This window comes from Acipenser ruthenus, chromosome 22 (genome assembly GCF_902713425.1).
Source record: "Acipenser ruthenus chromosome 22, fAciRut3.2 maternal haplotype, whole genome shotgun sequence".
In the NCBI taxonomy this organism is placed as follows: Eukaryota; Metazoa; Chordata; class Actinopteri; order Acipenseriformes; family Acipenseridae; genus Acipenser; species Acipenser ruthenus.
Window position 1 is genome coordinate 1,300,180 of NC_081210.1, and position 21,094 is coordinate 1,321,273.

Sequence of the window (21,094 nt, forward strand, 5' to 3'; positions counted from 1 at the left end):
TCTCTTTTGGTGGAAGGAAAGTGTAGTTATTGTAAATGAAGTAGTCTTTCATCTGGAAATAATCGTCCTTAAAGCAGTGAAGGATTATCTTACGCTTGGTGGTTTGTACTGCAGTTTTTATTCTTCAGAAAGCTGAAGAGGTTTGGCACTTGGATTGGAGTCAGTCCTGGCAGCAGAAAACCTCAAATCCAATATGCAATGTTTTTCTCTAGTATATCATGTTACTCTTGATTATAAGTGTCACAATCAGGCCACAAATAAATACAATACTCCAGGTACTAGCTGTACAAACAGTTCATGTTTAGATCTCTGTACCAAACTCTGTCATCAATGGTATCAGGCTAAAGCATTACAAGTTCTGCAGTCATGCTTACATTGCTTGGTAGGAGTCACAGGTGATGTTTTTTGGTATAGTTTCCAGAGTGCCAGGATTGACACTAGGCAGCAGCAGAACTAGTTTGGTTTGGAACCAGTCTTTCCACATGGCACTACTGAAGGTGGGCAATGCAGGACTCAGGGCGGCAAAGGTGCGGTTCAGCATGGCCGTTCTCACATCAGTGTTGTTGATGACTGTCACGTTATTCTGAACAAAGGATATGGTTCACAAGTCAGTACAGTTGTCAGTTTTTATATGTTAACAAGGCACAACTCATAATGCTAACACTTAATAAATGAGGGAAGGAATTAGCCCCCTAGGTTGGGAATGTTGAGTTTTTCTTGAATTTTTTCGTAACAACTACAAATTGTTTTCATCTTTTCTAGTTTAAGGTAACTGTGCCATGGTCTTAATATTACATTCTCCCTCAGAGCAGTAAATAGAAAACGACAAGTAACAATAACATGAAAAAGTAAGCACCATTAATGTCATCCGAGTGAAGTAGGAAACACAGACAGACACAGACCCCAGATTCTGATGCTCAAAAATCTGTGCTAAAGAATGTCCTTCACAATGTGTTTCAAATAACCATATTTAGACTCACACTTAATTTTTTGGAGTAAATGACATAAATTGTGCATCTTTTTTCACGTAACTGTTAAAACGTACCTGCACTGTAATATTGGCAAAACGTGTGAAGAAGTCGTAAAGTGAACGGTTCTGCAGCCCATCAAAGATTTTATTGATCATCTCCACATTGTTCAGAGCACCGACTTTGGGGTCCAGAGTCAGGTCTGCTATCTGTACTGGGGTAAGCAGATCCAGTGCTTCCAGCTGAAGGGAAAATAAAGACAGCCTGTTATGGGCATAGTCATTTTTTTGTTCCTGTGCCAGCCATTTCCTTTAAGTTATTTTTACACAACAACTTTGTATTAAAGTGATACAACTATTGTATAGATGTCTGTGCATAAAGATCCTTCCAGAGAATTTCCCTTTCCCTTTGCATGTGACCAAGAGGTTGCCAAAGGAATTCAATGGCTGGCTTGGTTTCCTGTTGGGAAAGCAGACCTGAACCTGAAAATCAGGAATACCGGTCTAAAGGACACCAAACAATATTCAGAACAATTGTTAAAATAAAAACAAGCTATGGGAGACACTGGCTGGGTAAGACACAGCATTTGTGTATACACACTATTAATCAATCTATGTTGCATTCAAATCTTTTATCTTCAACAAAACCTACAACAGAGCTACTTACCCCACTGAAGTTGCTGTTCAAATTAACCAAATCTCTGTACTCGGCAAAGACAACAAACTGCCCAAAGTTCTTCTGAAGCCAGTCTCGGCTGTTGGTGATATTGGAAGAGCAGGAGGATCCTGAAGGAAAATAATAAACAGTAAACAGAGTTTGTATCTTGAAATGTATGACTTGTTTCACAATCCCATTATTCTGGGACTATTTTAACTAAGACAACTGTGAAACCAATTAATGGTACTGAAGCAGGATAATGGGGTTCACCTGAGGCAAAATAAAGTTTGGAAAACAAACTGTATACAGCATAATGACAAGTGATTTGTGTGAAACATGCCTTTTACCCACATTAAAGTTGTAAGCACTTTTTAATTACCTTTAAGTGACATCACAATATATTTGAAGACTTCACGCTGCACAGTTGTATTAATCATGCCACTGATGGAGCTCATTCCTGCCACACTGTGAAAGACAATACAGAATAATGAATGATCAAATCAAGGATATTAAAGAGTATTAAAAGAAATACTTATGGTTGCTTCTACCTGTACTCCTATTTGATGCATCAGTATAATTCATTTTAAAAGTAAAACCATGGCCCTATGGGTATTTATATTTTAGGTTCTGTAGCAACACTTGTAATAGGGGACCAGAACCTCACACTTTAGAAATAAATACATTTTGGGTTGTACGCAATAATAATGAAACTAAAAGTGTTGGGACACTCCACCACTTTGCTTACTAAATATCTTGATTTTTATGCCTGATAAAAGAATGTTCTTATTTTTAAAGAGCAGACATTTACTCAAGGAGGCCAAGATATTGTGTAATATAGGTGTCTGAATTGATAGTTAAAATCATCTGATTGCAATCAACGAGCTGACCATTCTAATAACAATTCTAATACAAATTAATAATAAAAAAACAAACAAACAACTAAAAGAACCCCAAATTGTATTTTGCGGGTCTGTGGAACAATTTGTCACATGCTAACAGAAACCCGGGCGACTTTTGATTCGGACTAGTCTGTGCAACATTCAACAGATTTGTGTTTATCGGGGTCTGTGAAAACAGTAATTTATGGTTAACCATTCTCTTTTGGTGGAAGGAAAGTGTAGTTATTGTAAATGAAGTAGTCTTTCATCTGGAAATAATCGTCCTTAAAGCAGTGAAGGATTATCTTACGCTTGGTGGTTTGTACTGCAGTTTTTATTCTTCAGAAAGCTGAAGAGGTTTGGCACTTTGATTGGAGTCAGTCCTGGCAGCAGAAAACCTCAAATCCAATATGCAATGTTTTTCTCTAGTATATCATGTTACTCTTGATTATAAGTGTCACAATCAGGCCACAAATAAATACAATACTCCAGGTACTAGCTGTACAAACAGTTCATGTTTAGATCTCTGTACCAAACTCTGTCATCAATGGTATCAGGCTAAAGCATTACAAGTTCTGCAGTCATGCTTACATTGCTTGGTAGGAGTCACAGGTGATGTTTTTTGGTATAGTTTCCAGAGTGCCAGGATTGACACTAGGCAGCAGCAGAACTAGTTTGGTTTGGAACCAGTCTTTCCACATGGCACTACTGAAGGTGGGCAATGCAGGACTCAGGGCGGCAAAGGTGCGGTTCAGCATGGCCGTTCTCACATCAGTGTTGTTGATGACTGTCACGTTATTCTGAACAAAGGATATGGTTCACAAGTCAGTACAGTTGTCAGCTTTTATATGTTAACAAGGCACAACTCATAATGCTAACACTTAATAAATGAGGGAAGGAATTAGCCCCCTAGGTTGGGAATGTTGAGTTTTTCTTGAATTTTTTTGTAACAACTACAAATTGTTTTCATCTTTTCTAGTTTAAGGTAACTGTGCCATGGTCTTAATATTACATTCTCCCTCAGAGCAGTAAATAGAAAACGACAAGTAACAATAACATGAAAAAGTAAGCACCATTAACCTCATCCGAGTGAAGTAGGAAACACAGACAGACACAGACCCCAGATTCTGATGCTCAAAAATCTGTGCTAAAGAATGTCCTTCGCAATTTGTTTCAGATAACCATATTTAGACTCACACTTAATTTTCTGGAGTAAATGACATAAATTGTGCATCTTTTTTCACGTAACTGTTAAAACGTACCTGCATTGTAATATTGGCAAAACGTGTGAAGAAGTCGTAAAGTGAACGGTTCTGCAGCCCATCAAAGATTTTATTGATCATCTCCACATTGTTCAGAGCACCGACTTTGGGGTCCAGAGTCAGGTCTGCTATCTGTACTGGGGTAAGCAGATCCAGTGCTTCCAGCTGAAGGGAAAATAAAGACAGCCTGTTATGGGCATAGTCATTTTTTTGTTCCTGTGCCAGCCATTTCCTTTAAGTTATTTTTACACAACAACATTGTATTAAAGTGATACAACTATTGTATAGATGTGTGTGCATAAAGATCCTTCCAGAGAATTTCCCTTTCCCTTTGCATGTGACCAAGAGGTTGCCAAAGGAATTCAATGGCTGGCTTGGTTTCCTGTTGGGAAAGCAGACCTGAACCTGAAAATCAGGAATACCGGTCTAAAGGACACCAAACAATATTCAGAACAATTGTTAAAATAAAAACAAGCTATGGGAGACACTGGCTGGGTAAGACACAGCATTTGTGTATACACACTATTAATCAATCTATGTTGCATTCAAATCTTTTATCTTCAACAAAACCTACAACAGAGCTACTTACCCCACTGAAGTTGCTGTTCAAATTAACCAAATCTCTGTACTCGGCAAAGACAACAAACTGCCCGAAGTTCTTCTGAATCCAGTCTCGGCTGTTGGTGATATTGGAAGAGCAGGAGGATCCTGAAGGAAAATAATAAACAGTAAACAGAGTTTGTATCTTGAAATGTATGACTTGTTTCACAATCCCATTATTCTGGGACTATTTTAACTAAGACAACTGTGAAACCAATGAATGGTACTGAAGCAGGATAATGGGGTTCACCTGAGGCAAAATAAAGTTTGGAAAACAAACTGTATACAGCATAATGACAAGTGATTTGTGTGAAACATGCCTTTTACCCACATTAAAGTTGTAAGCACTTTTTAATTACCTTTAAGTGACATCACAATATATTTGAAGACTTCACGCTGCACAGTTGTATTAATCATGCCACTGATGGAGCTCAGTCCTGCCACACTGTGAAAGACAATACAGAATAATGAATGATCAAATCAAGGATATTAAAGAGTATTAAAAGAAATACTTATGGTTGCTTCTACCTGTACTCCTATTTGATGCATCAGTATAATTCATTTTAAAAGTAAAACCATGGCCCTATGGGTATTTATATTTTAGGTTCTGTAGCAACACTTGTAATAGGGGACCAGAACCTCACACTTTAGAAATAAATACATTTTGGGTTGTACGCAATAATAATGAAACTAAAAGTGTTGGGACACTCCACCACTTTGCTTACTAAATATCTTGATTTTTATGCCTGATAAAAGAATGTTCTTATTTTTAAAGAGCAGACATTTACTCAAGGAGGCCAGATATTGTGTAATATAGGTGTCTGAATTGATAGTTAAAATCATCTGATTGCAATCAACGAGCTGACCATTCTAATAACAATTCTAATACAAATTAATAATAAAAAAACAAACAAACAACTAAATGAACCCCAAATTGTATTTTGCGGGTCTGTGGAACAATTTGTCACATGCTAACAGAAACCCGGGCGACTTTTGATTCGGACTAGTCTGTGCAACATTCGGCAGATTTGTGTTTATCGGGGTCTGTGAAAACAGTAATTTATGGTTAACCATTCTCTTTTGGTGGAAGGAAAGTGTAGTTATTGTAAATGAAGTAGTCTTTCATCTGGAAATAATCGTCCTTAAAGCAGTGAAGGATTATCTTACGCTTGGTGGTTTGTACTGCAGTTTTTATTCTTCAGAAAGCTGAAGAGGTTTGGCACTTGGTTTGGAGTCAGTCCTGGCAGCAGAAAACCTCAAATCCAATATGCAATGTTTTTCTCTAGTATATCATGTTACTCTTGATTATAAGTGTCACAATCAGGCCACAAATAAATACAATACTCCAGGTACTAGCTGTACAAACAGTTCATGTTTAGATCTCTGTACCAAACTCTGTCATCAATGGTATCAGGCTAAAGCATTACAAGTTCTGCAGTCATGCTTACATTGCTTGGTAGGAGTCACAGGTGATGTTTTTTGGTATAGTTTCCAGAGTGCCAGGATTGACACTAGGCAGCAGCAGAACTAGTTTGGTTTGGAACCAGTCTTTCCACATGGCACTACTGAAGGTGGGCAATGCAGGACTCAGGGCGGCAAAGGTGCGGTTCAGCATGGCCGTTCTCACATCAGTGTTGTTGATGACTGTCACGTTATTCTGAACAAAGGATATGGTTCACAAGTCAGTACAGTTGTCAGTTTTTATATGTTAACAAGGCACAACTCATAATGCTAACACTTAATAAATGAGGGAAGGAATTAGCCCCCTAGGTTGGGAATGTTGAGTTTTTCTTGAATTTTTTCGTAACAACTACAAATTGTTTTCATCTTTTCTAGTTTAAGGTAACTGTGCCATGGTCTTAATATTACATTCTCCCTCAGAGCAGTAAATAGAAAACGACAAGTAACAATAACATGAAAAAGTAAGCACCATTAACGTCATCCGAGTGAAGTAGGAAACACAGACAGACACAGACCCCAGATTCTGATGCTCAAAAATCTGTGCTAAAGAATGTCCTTCACAATGTGTTTCAAATAACCATATTTAGACTCACACTTAATTTTTTGGAGTAAATGACATAAATTGTGCATCTTTTTTCACGTAACTGTTAAAACGTACCTGCATTGTAATATTGGCAAAACGTGTGAAGAAGTCGTAAAGTGAACGGTTCTGCAGCCCATCAAAGATTTTATTGATCATCTCCACATTGTTCAGAGCACCGACTTTGGGGTCCAGAGTCAGGTCTGCTATCTGTACTGGGGTAAGCAGATCCAGTGCTTCCAGCTGAAGGGAAAATAAAGACAGCCTGTTATGGGCATAGTCATTTTTTTGTTCCTGTGCCAGCCATTTCCTTTAAGTTATTTTTACACAACAACATTGTATTAAAGTGATACAACTATTGTATAGATGTGTGTGCATAAAGATCCTTCCAGAGAATTTCCCTTTCCCTTTGCATGTGACCAAGAGGTTGCCAAAGGAATTCAATGGCTGGCTTGGTTTCCTGTTGGGAAAGCAGACCTGAACCTGAAAATCAGGAATACCGGTCTAAAGGACACCAAACAATATTCAGAACAATTGTTAAAATAAAAACAAGCTATGGGAGACACTGGCTGGGTAAGACACAGCATTTGTGAATACACACTATTAATCAATCTATGTTGCATTCAAATCTTTTATCTTCAACAAAACCTACAACAGAGCTACTTACCCCACTGAAGTTGCTGTTCAAATTAACCAAATCTCTGTACTCGGCAAAGACAACAAACTGCCCGAAGTTCTTCTGAAGCCAGTCTCGGCTGTTGGTGATATTGGAAGAGCAGGAGGATCCTGAAGGAAAATAATAAACAGTAAACAGAGTTTGTATCTTGAAATGTATGACTTGTTTCACAATCCCATTAATCTGGGACTATTTTAACTAAGACAACTGTGAAACCAATTAATGGTACTGAAGCAGGATAATGGGGTTCACCTGAGGCAAAATAAAGTTTGGAAAACAAACTGTATACAGCATAATGACAAGTGATTTGTGTGAAACACGCCTTTTACCCACATTAAAGTTGTAATATATATATATTACTACTGCTTTTAATGACCTATTGTATATCAAGTTTAAACAAGGCATCTTTAAAAGCTTCTTAAATATGGCAGGAGGTAACAGCACTTGTGGCCACAGAATGATTTTTTTTATTGGACAACACTGATAATCAAAGGTGACACAACTTCCACAACATACAAAATGAGACAGTATTCAATTAAAAATCTTTTTATTACCTGATGCGTTAAATCTTGATAAGAAGGGCTTCATAAAAAATGTGTATCCCCATTTCTGCCCTCTGTTGTCCATAACTGAAAATATGTTATTTAGCCCTGTTACTCTGTAAAAGGGAAAACATTGAATGTTATACATACACAAATAAATACAATACTCCAGGTACTAGCTGTACAAACAGTTCATGTTTAGATCTCTGTACCAAACTCTGTCATCAATGGTATCAGGCTAAAGCATTACAAGTTCTGCAGTCATACGTACATTGCTTGGTAGGAGTCACAGGAGATGTTGTTTGGTATAGTTTCCAGAGTGCCAGGATTGATACTGGGCAGCAGTAGAACTAGTTTGACTTGGAACCAATCTTCCCAGACGGTACTATTGAAGGTGGGGAATGCAGGACTCAGGGCGGCAAATGTGCGGTTCAGCATGGCCGTTCTCACATCAGTGTTGTTGATGACTGTCACGTTATTCTGAACAAAGGATATGGTTCACAAGTCAGTACAGTTGTCAGTTTTTATATGTTAACAAGGCACAACTCATAATGCTAACACTTAATAAATGAGGGAAGGAATTAGCCCCCTAGGTTGGGAATGTTGAGTTTTTCTTGAATTTTTTCGTAACAACTACAAATTGTTTTCATCTTTTCTAGTTTAAGGTAACTGTGCCATGGTCTTAATATTACATTCTCCCTCAGAGCAGTAAATAGAAAACGACAAGTAACAATAACATGAAAAAGTAAGCACCATTAACGTCATCCGAGTGAAGTAGGAAACAAAGACAGACACAGACCCCAGATTCTGATGCTCAAAAATCTGTGCTAAAGAATGTCCTTCGCAATGTGTTTCAAATAACCATATTTAGACTCACACTTAATTTTTTGGAGTAAATGACATAAATTGTGCATCTTTTTTCACGTAACTGTTAAAACGTACCTGCATTGTAATATTGGCAAAACGTGTGAAGAAGTCGTAAAGTGAACGGTTCTGCAGTCCATCAAAGATTTTATTGATCATCTCCACATTGTTCAGAGCACCGACTTTGGGGTCCAGAGTCAGGTCTGCTATCTGTACTGGGGTAAGCAGATCCAGTGCTTCCAGCTGAAGGGAAAATAAAGACAGCCTGTTATGGGCATAGTCATATTTTGTTCCTGTGCCAGCCATTTCCTTTAAGTTATTTTTACACAACAACATTGTATTAAAGTGATACAACTATTGTATAGATGTTTGTGCATAAAGATCCTTCCAGAGAATTTCCCTTTCCCTTTGCATGTGACCAAGAGGTTGCCAAAGGAATTCAATGGCTGGCTTGGTTTCCTGTTGGGAAAGCAGACCTGAACCTGAAAATCAGGAATACCGGTCTAAAGGACACCAAACAATATTCAGAACAATTGTTAAAATAAAAACAAGCTATGGGAGACACTGGCTGGGTAAGACACAGCATTTGTGTATACACACTATTAATCAATCTATGTTGCATTCAAATCTTTTATCTTCAACAAAACCTACAACAGAGCTACTTACCCCACTGAAGTTGCTGTTCAAATTAACCAAATCTCTGTACTCGGCAAAGACAACAAACTGCCCGAAGTTCTTCTGAAGCCAGTCTCGGCTGTTGGTGATATTGGAAGAGCAGGAGGATCCTGAAGGAAAATAATAAACAGTAAACAGAGTTTGTATCTTGAAATGTATGACTTGTTTCACAATCCCATTAATCTGGGACTATTTTAACTAAGACAACTGTGAAACCAATTAATGGTACTGAAGCAGGATAATGGGGTTCACCTGAGGCAAAATAAAGTTTGGAAAACAAACTGTATACAGCATAATGACAAGTGATTTGTGTGAAACATGCCTTTTACCCACATTAAAGTTGTAATATATATATATTACTACTGCTTTTAATGACCTATTGTATATCAAGTTTAAACAAGGCATCTTTAAAAGCTTCTTAAATATGGCAGGAGGTAACAGCACTTGTGGCCACAGAATGATTTTTTTTATTGGACAACACTGATAATCAAAGGTGACACAACTTCCACAACATACAAAATGAGGCAGTATTCAATTAAAAATCTTTTTATTACCTGATGCGTTAAATCTTGATAAGAAGGGCTTCATAAAAAATGTGTATCCCCATTTCTGCCCTCTGTTGTCCATAACTGAAAATATGTTATTTAGCCCTGTTACTCTGTAAAAGGGAAAACATTGAATGTTATACATGATTTAATGTTTTAATCTGTTTTAGTGAGGCTGCACAAAGAAAACTGAAATGTATTCCCCTTTAATGCTGTTTTTTATAATCCTTTTTCTAACAGAACTGTAGCATAGCGCACAGCGCCCCCTTTCTGTGAAATGCAGTTGTGACAAGGACCTTAAACAGAATGTTAAATCCACATTTTCTGTAGATGAACATGTAAATAAAATAGCGACAATGAATACTATCGATGTACATAACTGATAATACAGTAAATACACATTAAGTTAATATACAAGTACATAATGTTTCTAAGCATTATCACAAAATCTGAAGCTGGGCAAATACAATTTAGCTCACTTCTAAAAATACACCAGAAAGAAGGTCAAACTTTTCCAAAGCCTCATGCAATACCAAGTTTACTATGAATATCAGTGTAAAAATGTAAGCAAACAAAATGTGTACATACACGGCCTGGTATGTCTCACAGCTGAAGTTTTTGGTGCTTAAGCATGATAAGAAATCCACAGATGCAGATGCCAGGAATGGTTTGAATCCTGTTAGGAACCACTGCTTGATGAGATCCACGTTGGTTAAGTTTTCAGTGCTGAAACTGTTAACGCTTAACTCTCCCAGTACATCAAGGATGAGAGCCTTAGACGGACTGGGGGTAGTGGTCTGTAAAGTAAAAGAGATTTGTTTAGTTCCATGGTGACTTAATTAGCGATCACACAGTTTCAATGTTAACCGAATGGTATATGTTTGTGAAACATGGGAAAATGTGATTTTTAAGGTAAATACAACAAATGAAGCGTGACAAGATTTTCTATTGTATTGTGTCTGTACCTCGTTAGCATAGGCACTCAAAGCTCCATTCAGTATTCCAGATACTTTGATAAAGAACAGCTTCACAGCTTCTTTTGTGACGTTCACATTGTTGTTAGCTATGCATTTTAACAGGTCAGCAAGCCTGCTTTCATTTATGTTGACCGCCTAAAACAAAAAGAAAATACAGTCTTAAAATAGAGAGACACGACATCTAACTGAGGTATAGTATATACAGACGTGCTCAAATTTGTTGGTACCCTTACAGCTCATTGAAATAATGCTTCATTCCTCCTGAAAAGTGATGAAATTAAAAGCTATTTTATCATGTATACTTGCATGCCTTTGGTATGTCATAAAATAAAGCAAAGAAGCTGTGAAAAGAGATGAATTATTGCTTATTCTACAAAGATATTCTAAAATGACCTGGACACATTTGTTGGTACCCCTTAGAAAAGATAATAAATAATTGGATTATAGTGATATTTCAAACTAATTAGTTTTTTTAATTAGTATCACACATGTCTCCAATCTTGTAATCAGTCATTCAGCCTATTTAAATGGAGAAAAGTAGTCACTGTGCTGTTTGGTATTATTGTGTGCACCACACTGAACATGGACCAGAGAAAGCAAAGGACAGAGTTGTCTGAGGAGATCAGAAAGAAAATAATAGACAAGCATGGTAAAGGTAAAGGCTACAAGATCATCTCCAAGCAGCTTGATGTTCCTGTGACAACAGTTGCAAATGTTATTAAGAAGTTTAAGATCCATGGAACTGTAGCCAACCTCCCGGGGCGCGGCCGCAAGAGGAAAATCGACCCCAGATTGAACAGAAGGATAGTGCGAATGGTAGAAAAAGAACCAAGGATAACTGCCAAAGAGATACAAGCTGAACTCCAAGGTGAAGGTACGTCAGTTTCTGATCGCACCATCCGTCGCTTTTTGAGCGAAAGTGGGCTTCATGGAAGAAGACCCAGGAGGACTCCACTTTTGAAAGAAAAACATAAAAAAGCCAGACTGGAATTTGCTAAAATGCATATTGACAAGCCTCAATCCTTCTGGGAGAATGTCCTTTGGACAGATTAGTCAAAACTGGAGCTTTTTGGCAAGTCACATCAGCTCTATGTTCACAGACGAAAAAATGAAGCTTTCAAAGAAAAGAACACCATACCTAAAGTGAAACATGGAGGAGGCTCGGTTATGTTTTGGGGCTGCTTTGCTGCGCCTGGCACAGGGTGCCTTGAATCTGTGCAGGGCACAGTGAAATCTCAACACTATCAAGGCATTCTGGAGCGAAACGTAATGCCCAGTGTCAGAAAGCTCTGTCTCAGTCGCAGGTCATGGGTCCTCCAACAGGATAATGACCCAAAACACACAGCTAAAAGCACCCAAGAATGTATAAGAACAAAACATTGGACTATTCTGAAGTGGCCTTCTATGAGTCCTGATCTGAATCCTATCGAACATCTATGGAAAGAGCTGAAACTTGCAGTCTGGAGAAGGCACCCATCAAACCTGAGACAGCTGGAGCAGTTTGCTCAGGAAGAGTGGGCCAAACTATCTGTTAACAGGTGCAGAAATCTCATTGAGAGCTACAGAAAACATTTGATTGCAGTGATTGCCTCTAAAGGTTGTGCAACAAACTATTAGGTTAGCGGTCCCATCATTTTTGTCCATGCCATTTTCATTTGTTTTCTTATTTACAATATTATGTTGAATAAAAGATCAAAAGCAAAGTCTGATTTCTATTAAATATGGAATAAACAATGGTGGATGCCAATTACTTTTGTCAGTTTCAAGTTATTTCAGAGAAAATTGTGCATTCTTCGTTTTTTGTGGAGGGGTACCAACAAATTTGAGCATGTCTGTATGTAGGCTGGTGTAATTGGTGCTACCAGATTAAAGAGAGAATCAGTGGGGAAGGAAAAGGTTATTTTGAGTAGAAGCGTTGTAAACTATAGGACTAGACACAATTGATTTGGATTGAATATAAGTTACCTTTTAACTAAATCACATCCCAATGGGCTAATTATGAATGACAAGACCAAATATAGTTAGTGCTTTAGCTCTAGTGATGATAATGCTCTCTGTAGTGTTTGTTTCCTCAGTAAAGATGTTTGTTGCCAAAAGGAAGAATATAATTACATGTAATTACTAATGTTTCTACATTCAAAGATTCACCTCACAAGTCCCAACGAGTGCCATGTACCATTGTTAAACTTTGCTGTATAGACATCTTTAACAGGAAACTTACTGAAGAGCAGGCATATTCGGCAATGCTGTAATTGCACAGCCCATTGGAGAGGTCTCCAGTTGCCAGGGAGGAATTAATTAAAGTGCTATATAAAAAAAAGCATAATTAATTTATCAGCAAAATTATTTCTAGAATACCCAGAATATGTCTAGAATACGTTGAAATAAACCAGACAGAATAGTCTAAATTACATGATTTGTGGTAAGTCACTTTTTCTTGAAAAATCAATTTAAGCTTATTTTAAAGAAATATATATATATATATATATATATATATATATATATATATATATATATATATATATATATATATTATACAGGTATCTAATGTTTGAATGGATTAGCAATGTTCTTTTTTTTTTTTTTTTTTAATTACTCACCTGTTAACATTTGCACAAAAAGTAGTTTCTGTAACAAAAAAGATGTTTTAAAATGATGACAAATATTCCTAATTAAATAATATACACTTTCAAACAAATTCACTTCACATAAACTTACCATTAACCTGGGTGGTACTGCACTAAAAGGAAAAGACAATATAATACAACATTTAATAAAAATCACAACAATAACAATCCGAAAAAAGAAAACGACTTCTACTACTCAAAATAATAATAATAATAATGATAATAATGATAATGATAATGATGATAATGATGATAATGATAATAATGATAATGATGATAATGATAATGATAATGATGATAATGATAATAATAATGATAATAATAATAATAATGATGATAATGATAATGATAATGATAATGATAATGATAATGATAATGATGATAATGATGATAATGATGATAATGATGATAATGATAATGATAATGATGATAATGATAATAATGATAATAATGATGATGATAATAATAATGATAATGATGATAATGATAATGGTGATGATGATGATGATGATGATGATGATAATGATAATGATGATAATGATAATGATGATAATAATAATAATAATGATAATGATAATAATAATGATAATGATGATAATGATAATGGTGATGATGATGATGATGATAATGATGATAATGATAATGGTGATGATGATGATGATGATGATGATGATGATAATGATGATAATGATAATGATAATGATAATGTTAATAATAATAATAATAATAATAATAATAATAATAATAATAATAATAATAATAATAATAATAATACACATTTTAGTTAGTTTAGGGGAGGTGTATTTATGCGTAGGAAGATACATAAGTATAAAATAGCTTTATAATAATAAAAACATACATGCTCAGGTATTATCTGTACTGTTTTTAAACATCCACCCTTCACCATCCACTCTGAATAGTGAACATACCTGAGCAAATGCTGACTTTGTGAAGCAACCTTTAAAATAAAACAATCCAGAACTGCATTACAAACATTAGTTTAGCATTAGACTTTATGGCCATTATACTGCCATGCCGCATTATGCTACTATTTAAGTACTACTTTACCTACATTTCATGCCATATTTTGCTAGGACGCAGTTGTAAATTAGATGTAAGCTCTATGCTCTCGGACTTGAAAGAGGGAAATGTAGAATGACCACTTTACATGTTAGATATAAACCTGTAATGCCAACATGACACTGTGAAACCTCTTAGAAACTGTAATTACCGGGCTGCAGACAGTGGCTGGCAAATAGTAATAGATTTTTAAATGCACAAATATAATTCATCGTGTATCAATTTGTAATGCGTAAGCACGTCTTTAAAAAAAAAAATCATGGAAAGGACATGTTGAGAAAATAAAGAGCACTCACCAATGACGATAGTGACGGCCACTAACATACACGCAGAGTGAGAATGGTACCCCATGGTGATGATATTGTGTTTACCAATATCAGTTGTACATCTCTGTGGATAGAAAATGGAATTCATTAGGGTCTCCGGACATTCAAGGTTTTAACTCTGCATGTAATCTTGCTGGTGTTTTCCCCCAGCTTTGATTTATTGACCCCCTTTGTAAAATCACCACATACCATAAAAATACAGAGAAAAGAGGTTTGGAAAATATCGTGCATAAAGATCATAAAAAACAAACAAACTCGCAAACATTTGTTTTTTATTTTTAACATTTTAAGTAGAAAATAACTATACACATATCTAAAAGGTAAAGATATGTAGTATTATATTAGCAAAACATGAAACTGCTCTGGACTATCTATGGTTTAATTAATTAACAGACAAAACATTATTCTAATAACGCAAGAGTTAGAGTTTTGTAAATTAGAGCCCAAAGCTACCATTAAAGAACACTGTATAAACAGTGCAACCATACTGAATTGCCACCAGGGGGAGCCAATAGAGCGCAGTCGTATGTTAGCTAACTAAAATGTTTATTATACACACAGTAATAGATATTTGATCTTATTAACGCATGAGTTAAAGTTTTGATGGATTAAATAAAGCTTGATATCCACAATACTTTATATAATCTATAAACACAAACTTAAGAAAAAAAGTAATCTTCATTAATTAAAGATCTTTTATGAAAGATATGGCAAATTAGCTTACTTGCAATGTTTTCACTACTTTTTTTCTTTCATAAAATAATAATAAAACAAAACAAAACAATCCATCTTAACAACTTGATAATAAAGTAAATAAATAACCCCAATCCTTCTCCTCTCTGAACACTATTGTTAGTATTTCATATAACCAAGCAAACTTTTTAAACAAACGCAATCACTTTATTTCTGCATTTATAGCACATGTCACTGTAAGAAAATGTAATATTTCAACAAGCTGGCTTCCTTCTAAAAATATAATGTGTCATTTTTTAAATTGATTTGTTAGGCTTTCAATTTGTATATGTAAACTTTTATATTACGGAATTAACATTGTATTATTGCAACATCCAATATTCCAGGAGACTCCTATTTGCAAATGATAGCTTACTGTACTAGAGTTAGCGTCAGCAAAACAGTACTAAAGGCGAGTTTTATTTTATATTTGAATTTTACATTTCTTACGGGTGAATTGCTTGAAAGCATGGGGGCGACGGCATTCATCTCCAAACTCACACACACAGAGTACAATGCAATTTACTTAAATGGAACTAAGGCAGACAATAAGGATTATATTTGGAACTTCCCTGACATCAATGTGATCAGCTGTAAATACTGTATGACTCAATACAAAAGACACAACGTGCTAATTAAATCTTAATGAACTTGTAACACAATATGACACTCCTTTAGCCAAACTATTGGAATGTTCACCTGGCTGACTTAAAAAACTCGTTATGTGATTGATTTGTAATATTCATATTTTATTCAGATACTGTTGCACTGCATCCCAATACTGTCAAAGCAATCCATTGCTTTACCACAAACATATTCTATTGACACTCAGATTTGAAAGATAACACTGTGTTTATCCAAAAACATGCAGGACAGCACATATCACTGCATTACTTCACTTTTTTTTTTTCCTGCAGTCAGGGACTATCCTAATTATTAAAGGTTTAAATGAAACATTTAAATTCCGATTCCTCTACCTGCATATACTGACATTTGTATTTAGTGTGAGAAGTTTTCTTTCATAAACAAACCAAAGCCAGAAAATACAGTACAAACAATATATAGAGGAATATTAAAATGTTATTATACTCCTCTGTGTTGCTTTACGAATGTATGTACTTTTCCAATGAAAGCAGAATGCTAGCAAAGCAAAATTCATTCTCCCAGTATTTTTCTGGATCACAGTATATGGTGCCATAACAATCTGAGATGCACTACAGAAAGTTTATATATGTATCTATATCTATATCTATATCTATATATATATGTATGTATATCTATCTATCTATCTATCTATCTATCTATCTCTCTCTCTCTCTCTCTCTCTCTCTCTCTCTCTCTATATATATATATCATAGATATGATAATTAACAGGATGTATACCTATGATATGTATCTGCTTATTTTAAAATTTGTCAAGGTTATATTTATTTGTTAAAAAAGCAATTCTGAAAAAAACCAAAAACTTCCAAATATTAGTATTAGGATGAAGAAACTTGCAAAAGTCCCTTCTGTGAAATATCCCTATGCTAAAGCAGTCCATTCCACTTACCTGTTTTGCCCTGATCTGATAACAGTGTGAACACAGTTAACACACAGCGTCTGTTATAAGGAGTGTATTTGGGGGGTGTATAACTGGTGATTCAGGAAGCCGCTAACTACAAAAGGTTGCTGAACAAGATTCCTGTCTGTGTACAAGATCTTCATTTCAAGATCTTTTATGAAAGATATGGCAAATTAGCTTACTTGCAATGTTTTCACTACTTTTTTTTTCTTTCATAAAGTAATAGCCTAATAATAAAACAAAACAATCCATCTTAACAACTTGATAATAAAGTAAATAAATAACCCTAATCCTTCTCCTCTCTGAACACTATTGTATTTCATATAACCAAATTGTATTTCATATAACCCAACTTTTTAAACAAACGCAATCACTTTATTTTTGCATTTATAGCATATGTCACTGTAAGAAAATGTAATATTTCAACACACTGGCTTCCTTCAAAAAATATAATGTGTCATTTTTCAATTTGTATATGTAAGCTTTTATATTACGGAATTAACATTGTATTATTGCAACATCGATAATATTCTAGGAGACTCCTATATGCAAATGATAGCTTACTGTATCTACTAGAGTTAGTGTCAGCAAAACAGTCCTAAAGGCAAGTTTTATTTTATATTTGAATTTTACATTTCTTACGGGTGAATTGCTTGAAGGCATGGGTGCGACGGCATTCATCTCCAAACTCACACACACAGAGTACAATGCAATCACACACCACAAAACAAACAGGAAAGTAACGATTTAAAAAAAAAAAGAGGATTTTCACAAAAATGCTGTCATCCCAAGTAATCGGATCATGTCTAATATAGTTCGCCGCCCCCTTCCTTTTTGAGCATTTATGTTACTACGCCGTGTACAAAAAACGTGTGCATTCCCATGTATAAGTAGAATGACATCTTTCAGGACCTGCAACATAAGGAGTACGAGCAAGGTCCGAATCGTTTTTCTCTGACTTTTCAAACATGAGTAACAGAACAACGCTTCGCTTTGAACTTGCGACTGAACTATGAAATCCTTTTGTTAAATACTACTAATAATAACTAGAACTGCCAGGCAGTTTTAGGCTTCCAAGCTCAGTACCAGTTGGAAATTTTGGCAAGCTATAGCATTGCAGCACAAGTGTCAGCAACAGATCTGTTTCATGGAGCAGTTTCAAGTCAAAATACTGCATTAGTTCATTATTATTATTTATTTCTTAGCAGACGCCCTTATCCAGGGCGACTTACAATCGTAAGCAAATACATTTCAAGTGTTACAATACAAGTAATACAATAAGAGCAAGAAATACAATAACTTTTGTTCAAGCAAAGTACAAGTGTGACAAACCACAATTCAATAATACAGCAGATAATAGTGATAGTTACATCAGGATATGATTAAATAGTGATAGTTACATCAGGATGTGATTAAATACAAAGTACTACAGGTTAAACACTTGGCAGATTACAGTATTCTGAAGTACAGGATTAAATGCAGTAAAATAGGGGGCAGATAAGAGCAAAATAAAGCACATTTACATGAAGGGTGATAGTGTCCCAGGATACAAACAGAGGAGTTCTACAGGTGCTCTTTGAAGAGGTGAGTCTTGAGGAGGCGCCGGAATGTGGTCAGGGACTGGGCAGTCCTGACATCTGTAGGAAGGTCATTCCACCACTGCGGAGCAAGGGTGGAGAAGGAGCGGGCTCTGGAGGCAGGGGAGCGTAGCGGAGGTAGAGCTAGTCTTCTAGTGCAGGCGGAGCGGAGAGGTCGAGTGGGGGTGTAGGGAGAGATGAGGGTCTGGAGGTAGCTGGGTGCAGTCTGGTCAAGGCATCTGTAGGCTAGTACAAGAGTCTTGAACTGGATGCGAGCGGTGGTCGGGAGCCAGTGGAGCGAGCGGAGTAGCGGAGTAGTGGAGTAGCGTGGGCGAAGCGATGCAGAGAGAACACCAGGCGGGCAGCAGAGTTCTGGATGAGCTGGAGCGGACGGGTGGCGGACGCAGGGAGGCCAGCCAGGAGGGAGTTGCAGTAGTCTAGGCGGGAGAGTACCAGGGCCTGGACCAGGAGCTGGGTAGCATAGTTGGTGAGGAAGGGTCGGATTCTTCGGATGTTGCTCAGGAAGAATCTGCAAGTGCGTGCCAGAGTGGAGATGAGCTGGGAATAAGAGAGGCAGGGGTCCAGGGTGACTCCAAGGTTCTTAGCTGAGGAAGAGGGAGAGAGTGTGGTAGATTCCAGAGGAACAGAGATAGAGAGATCAGAGGAGGGGGAGGAGGAGGGAAAGAAAAGGAGGTCAGATTTAGAGAGGTTGAGTTTGAGGTGATGCAAGTGCATCCAGGAGGAAATAGCAGACAGACAGGTAGAGATACGGGAGGAGATGGTGGAGTCAGAGGTGGGGAAGGAGAGGAAAATCTGAGCATCATCAGCATAGAAATGGTATGAGAAACCATATGATGCTCCCACGATGCTTTATAACTTTAAACACCATGGTAACCATGACCCTATCTACACACTGTAAGGAGTTATAAGCTAATTTTACATTTAACCTTAAGGAGAGGTCAAAGGTCACCATCAAGGCAATTTTTGAATTCAGCATATATGGGTTCCTAAATGTGCTGTATAGTAACCATAACCCTATGTGCACTGTAAGGAGTTATAAGCTAGTTTTACATTTGACCTTAGAGAGGTCAAAGGTCACAGGCAAGGTGATTTTTGGATAGAGCATATATGGGTTCCTATCTGTGTTCTATAGTAACCATTAACCTATATACACTCTGTAAGGAGTTATAAGCTAGTTTTACATCTGACCAAAGCTTTTGAAAAGTTTTTAAAGAAATGCGTCAGGTGGCCATATTTGGTTTACGCACAAACACCATTTCTGAAAAAGTAAATTGTATTGACACAGGGATGGTGCTTGTCAACTTTGGAGTTAATCAACTAAACTGTGTTCAACTGAAGTGGTTTTAAATTTAAGAATGAAACGTAGGTCTGGCCGCCATCTTTTTTTAGGAAAGAACACCATTTTGCCATATTTGAATTCCATTGTCCCTAGGATGATGCCTAGCAAATTAGGAGTTAGTTGGTTAAACAGTTTGCAAACAGAAGCAGTTTGATGTTCGGGCATGCGAACAGGAGCGGTTTAAAGTTTTGGGAGCAAAAAATGGAAAATTCCAGGAGAGAGAGCAAATGCCCTGATTTTTATATATAATTGTGAAAAATGTTACTTGTTTCCAAGGTTTGATTGCCCTTTTTCAGCAGTCCCAGACACATAAATTGAAGTTTTGAGCACTTTCGTGTGTTTTTTATTATTTATAGAAAAACAAAAATAAACAAAACAAAAACTGCCCACAGAGTTGTAACTACACCTTTTCTGTCCTGTTTCTCACTACATCAGATGGATAAGCTGTTTTCTGGTCACAAAAGACTTTCTTACACATTATTTCACAGACAAAAGGTTTACACAAGACCTTGTTATGTTACCTACAGCCTCTTGATATATATATATATATTTTTATAACATGAATTTCACAAAAGTAAAAATAACTAATTCATAAATCATTTTTGTATTAGTCACTAACAGAGAGTATTGTGGCGAACTGAAAGTGAATGTAGACTTATTTCAAAAGAAAACATGTTTTCAGATATTTAACATATTTTACAGTTCCTCCTATTGTTGTCATGGGCTATTTTGATGAACCACGACATGCTTCAGTGCGCTTGCTTTGTAAATATGGCACAGTGACGTGACATGACTGCGTTGATTTCCACGATTGTTGCCTATAGCTACACATGAAGCAAAGTCGATTGCACGCAGATATACAAATATCATTGATGAAGAGAATAATTTCAACACAATACAATGGTACCTGTATGAGCCGACTACAGTAGTCTAACCTCTTCACGCAGTGAGAGTGATGATTCACATGAGGACGTCCGCCAGTTCGTTTTTAACAGCAGTCAGTGGATAAACCCACCCGCAAATCTCTGTGATCCAAAAGCGGGACTGTCCCGTCCAAAACGGGACTTCTGGTCACCTTACCTATGCCAATGATAGCTTTTGACAAGCTGGCTTATGTAAATACTACAGTTACCGTCAGTAAAA

At 36.5% G+C, this 21,094-nt stretch overlaps 1 protein-coding gene across 1 annotated transcript in view; it reads right to left on the minus strand.

Annotated features, from left to right (window-relative positions):
* Positions 1 to 14,782, minus strand: part of LOC117973730 (uncharacterized) — a 39,284-nt gene extending 24,502 nt beyond the window's left edge. Inside the window, exons 1-23 of the mRNA XM_034926877.2 lie at positions 14,689 to 14,782; positions 14,242 to 14,270; positions 13,404 to 13,425; positions 13,286 to 13,313; positions 12,907 to 12,991; positions 10,674 to 10,820; positions 10,297 to 10,505; positions 9,718 to 9,821; positions 9,155 to 9,273; positions 8,567 to 8,731; positions 7,896 to 8,104; positions 7,637 to 7,740; positions 7,074 to 7,192; positions 6,485 to 6,649; positions 5,814 to 6,022; positions 4,725 to 4,810; positions 4,355 to 4,473; positions 3,766 to 3,930; positions 3,095 to 3,303; positions 2,005 to 2,090; positions 1,635 to 1,753; positions 1,046 to 1,210; positions 375 to 583 (exon numbers count right to left, since the gene is read on the minus strand). Coding sequence (XP_034782768.2) covers positions 375 to 583; positions 1,046 to 1,210; positions 1,635 to 1,753; positions 2,005 to 2,090; positions 3,095 to 3,303; positions 3,766 to 3,930; positions 4,355 to 4,473; positions 4,725 to 4,810; positions 5,814 to 6,022; positions 6,485 to 6,649; positions 7,074 to 7,192; positions 7,637 to 7,740; positions 7,896 to 8,104; positions 8,567 to 8,731; positions 9,155 to 9,273; positions 9,718 to 9,821; positions 10,297 to 10,505; positions 10,674 to 10,820; positions 12,907 to 12,991; positions 13,286 to 13,313; positions 13,404 to 13,425; positions 14,242 to 14,270; positions 14,689 to 14,743 — 2,927 coding nt within the window. The 5' untranslated portion in view covers positions 14,744 to 14,782. The remainder of the gene's footprint in view (positions 1 to 374; positions 584 to 1,045; positions 1,211 to 1,634; positions 1,754 to 2,004; positions 2,091 to 3,094; positions 3,304 to 3,765; positions 3,931 to 4,354; positions 4,474 to 4,724; positions 4,811 to 5,813; positions 6,023 to 6,484; positions 6,650 to 7,073; positions 7,193 to 7,636; positions 7,741 to 7,895; positions 8,105 to 8,566; positions 8,732 to 9,154; positions 9,274 to 9,717; positions 9,822 to 10,296; positions 10,506 to 10,673; positions 10,821 to 12,906; positions 12,992 to 13,285; positions 13,314 to 13,403; positions 13,426 to 14,241; positions 14,271 to 14,688) is intronic.
* Positions 14,783 to 21,094: the final 6,312 nt, after the last annotated feature.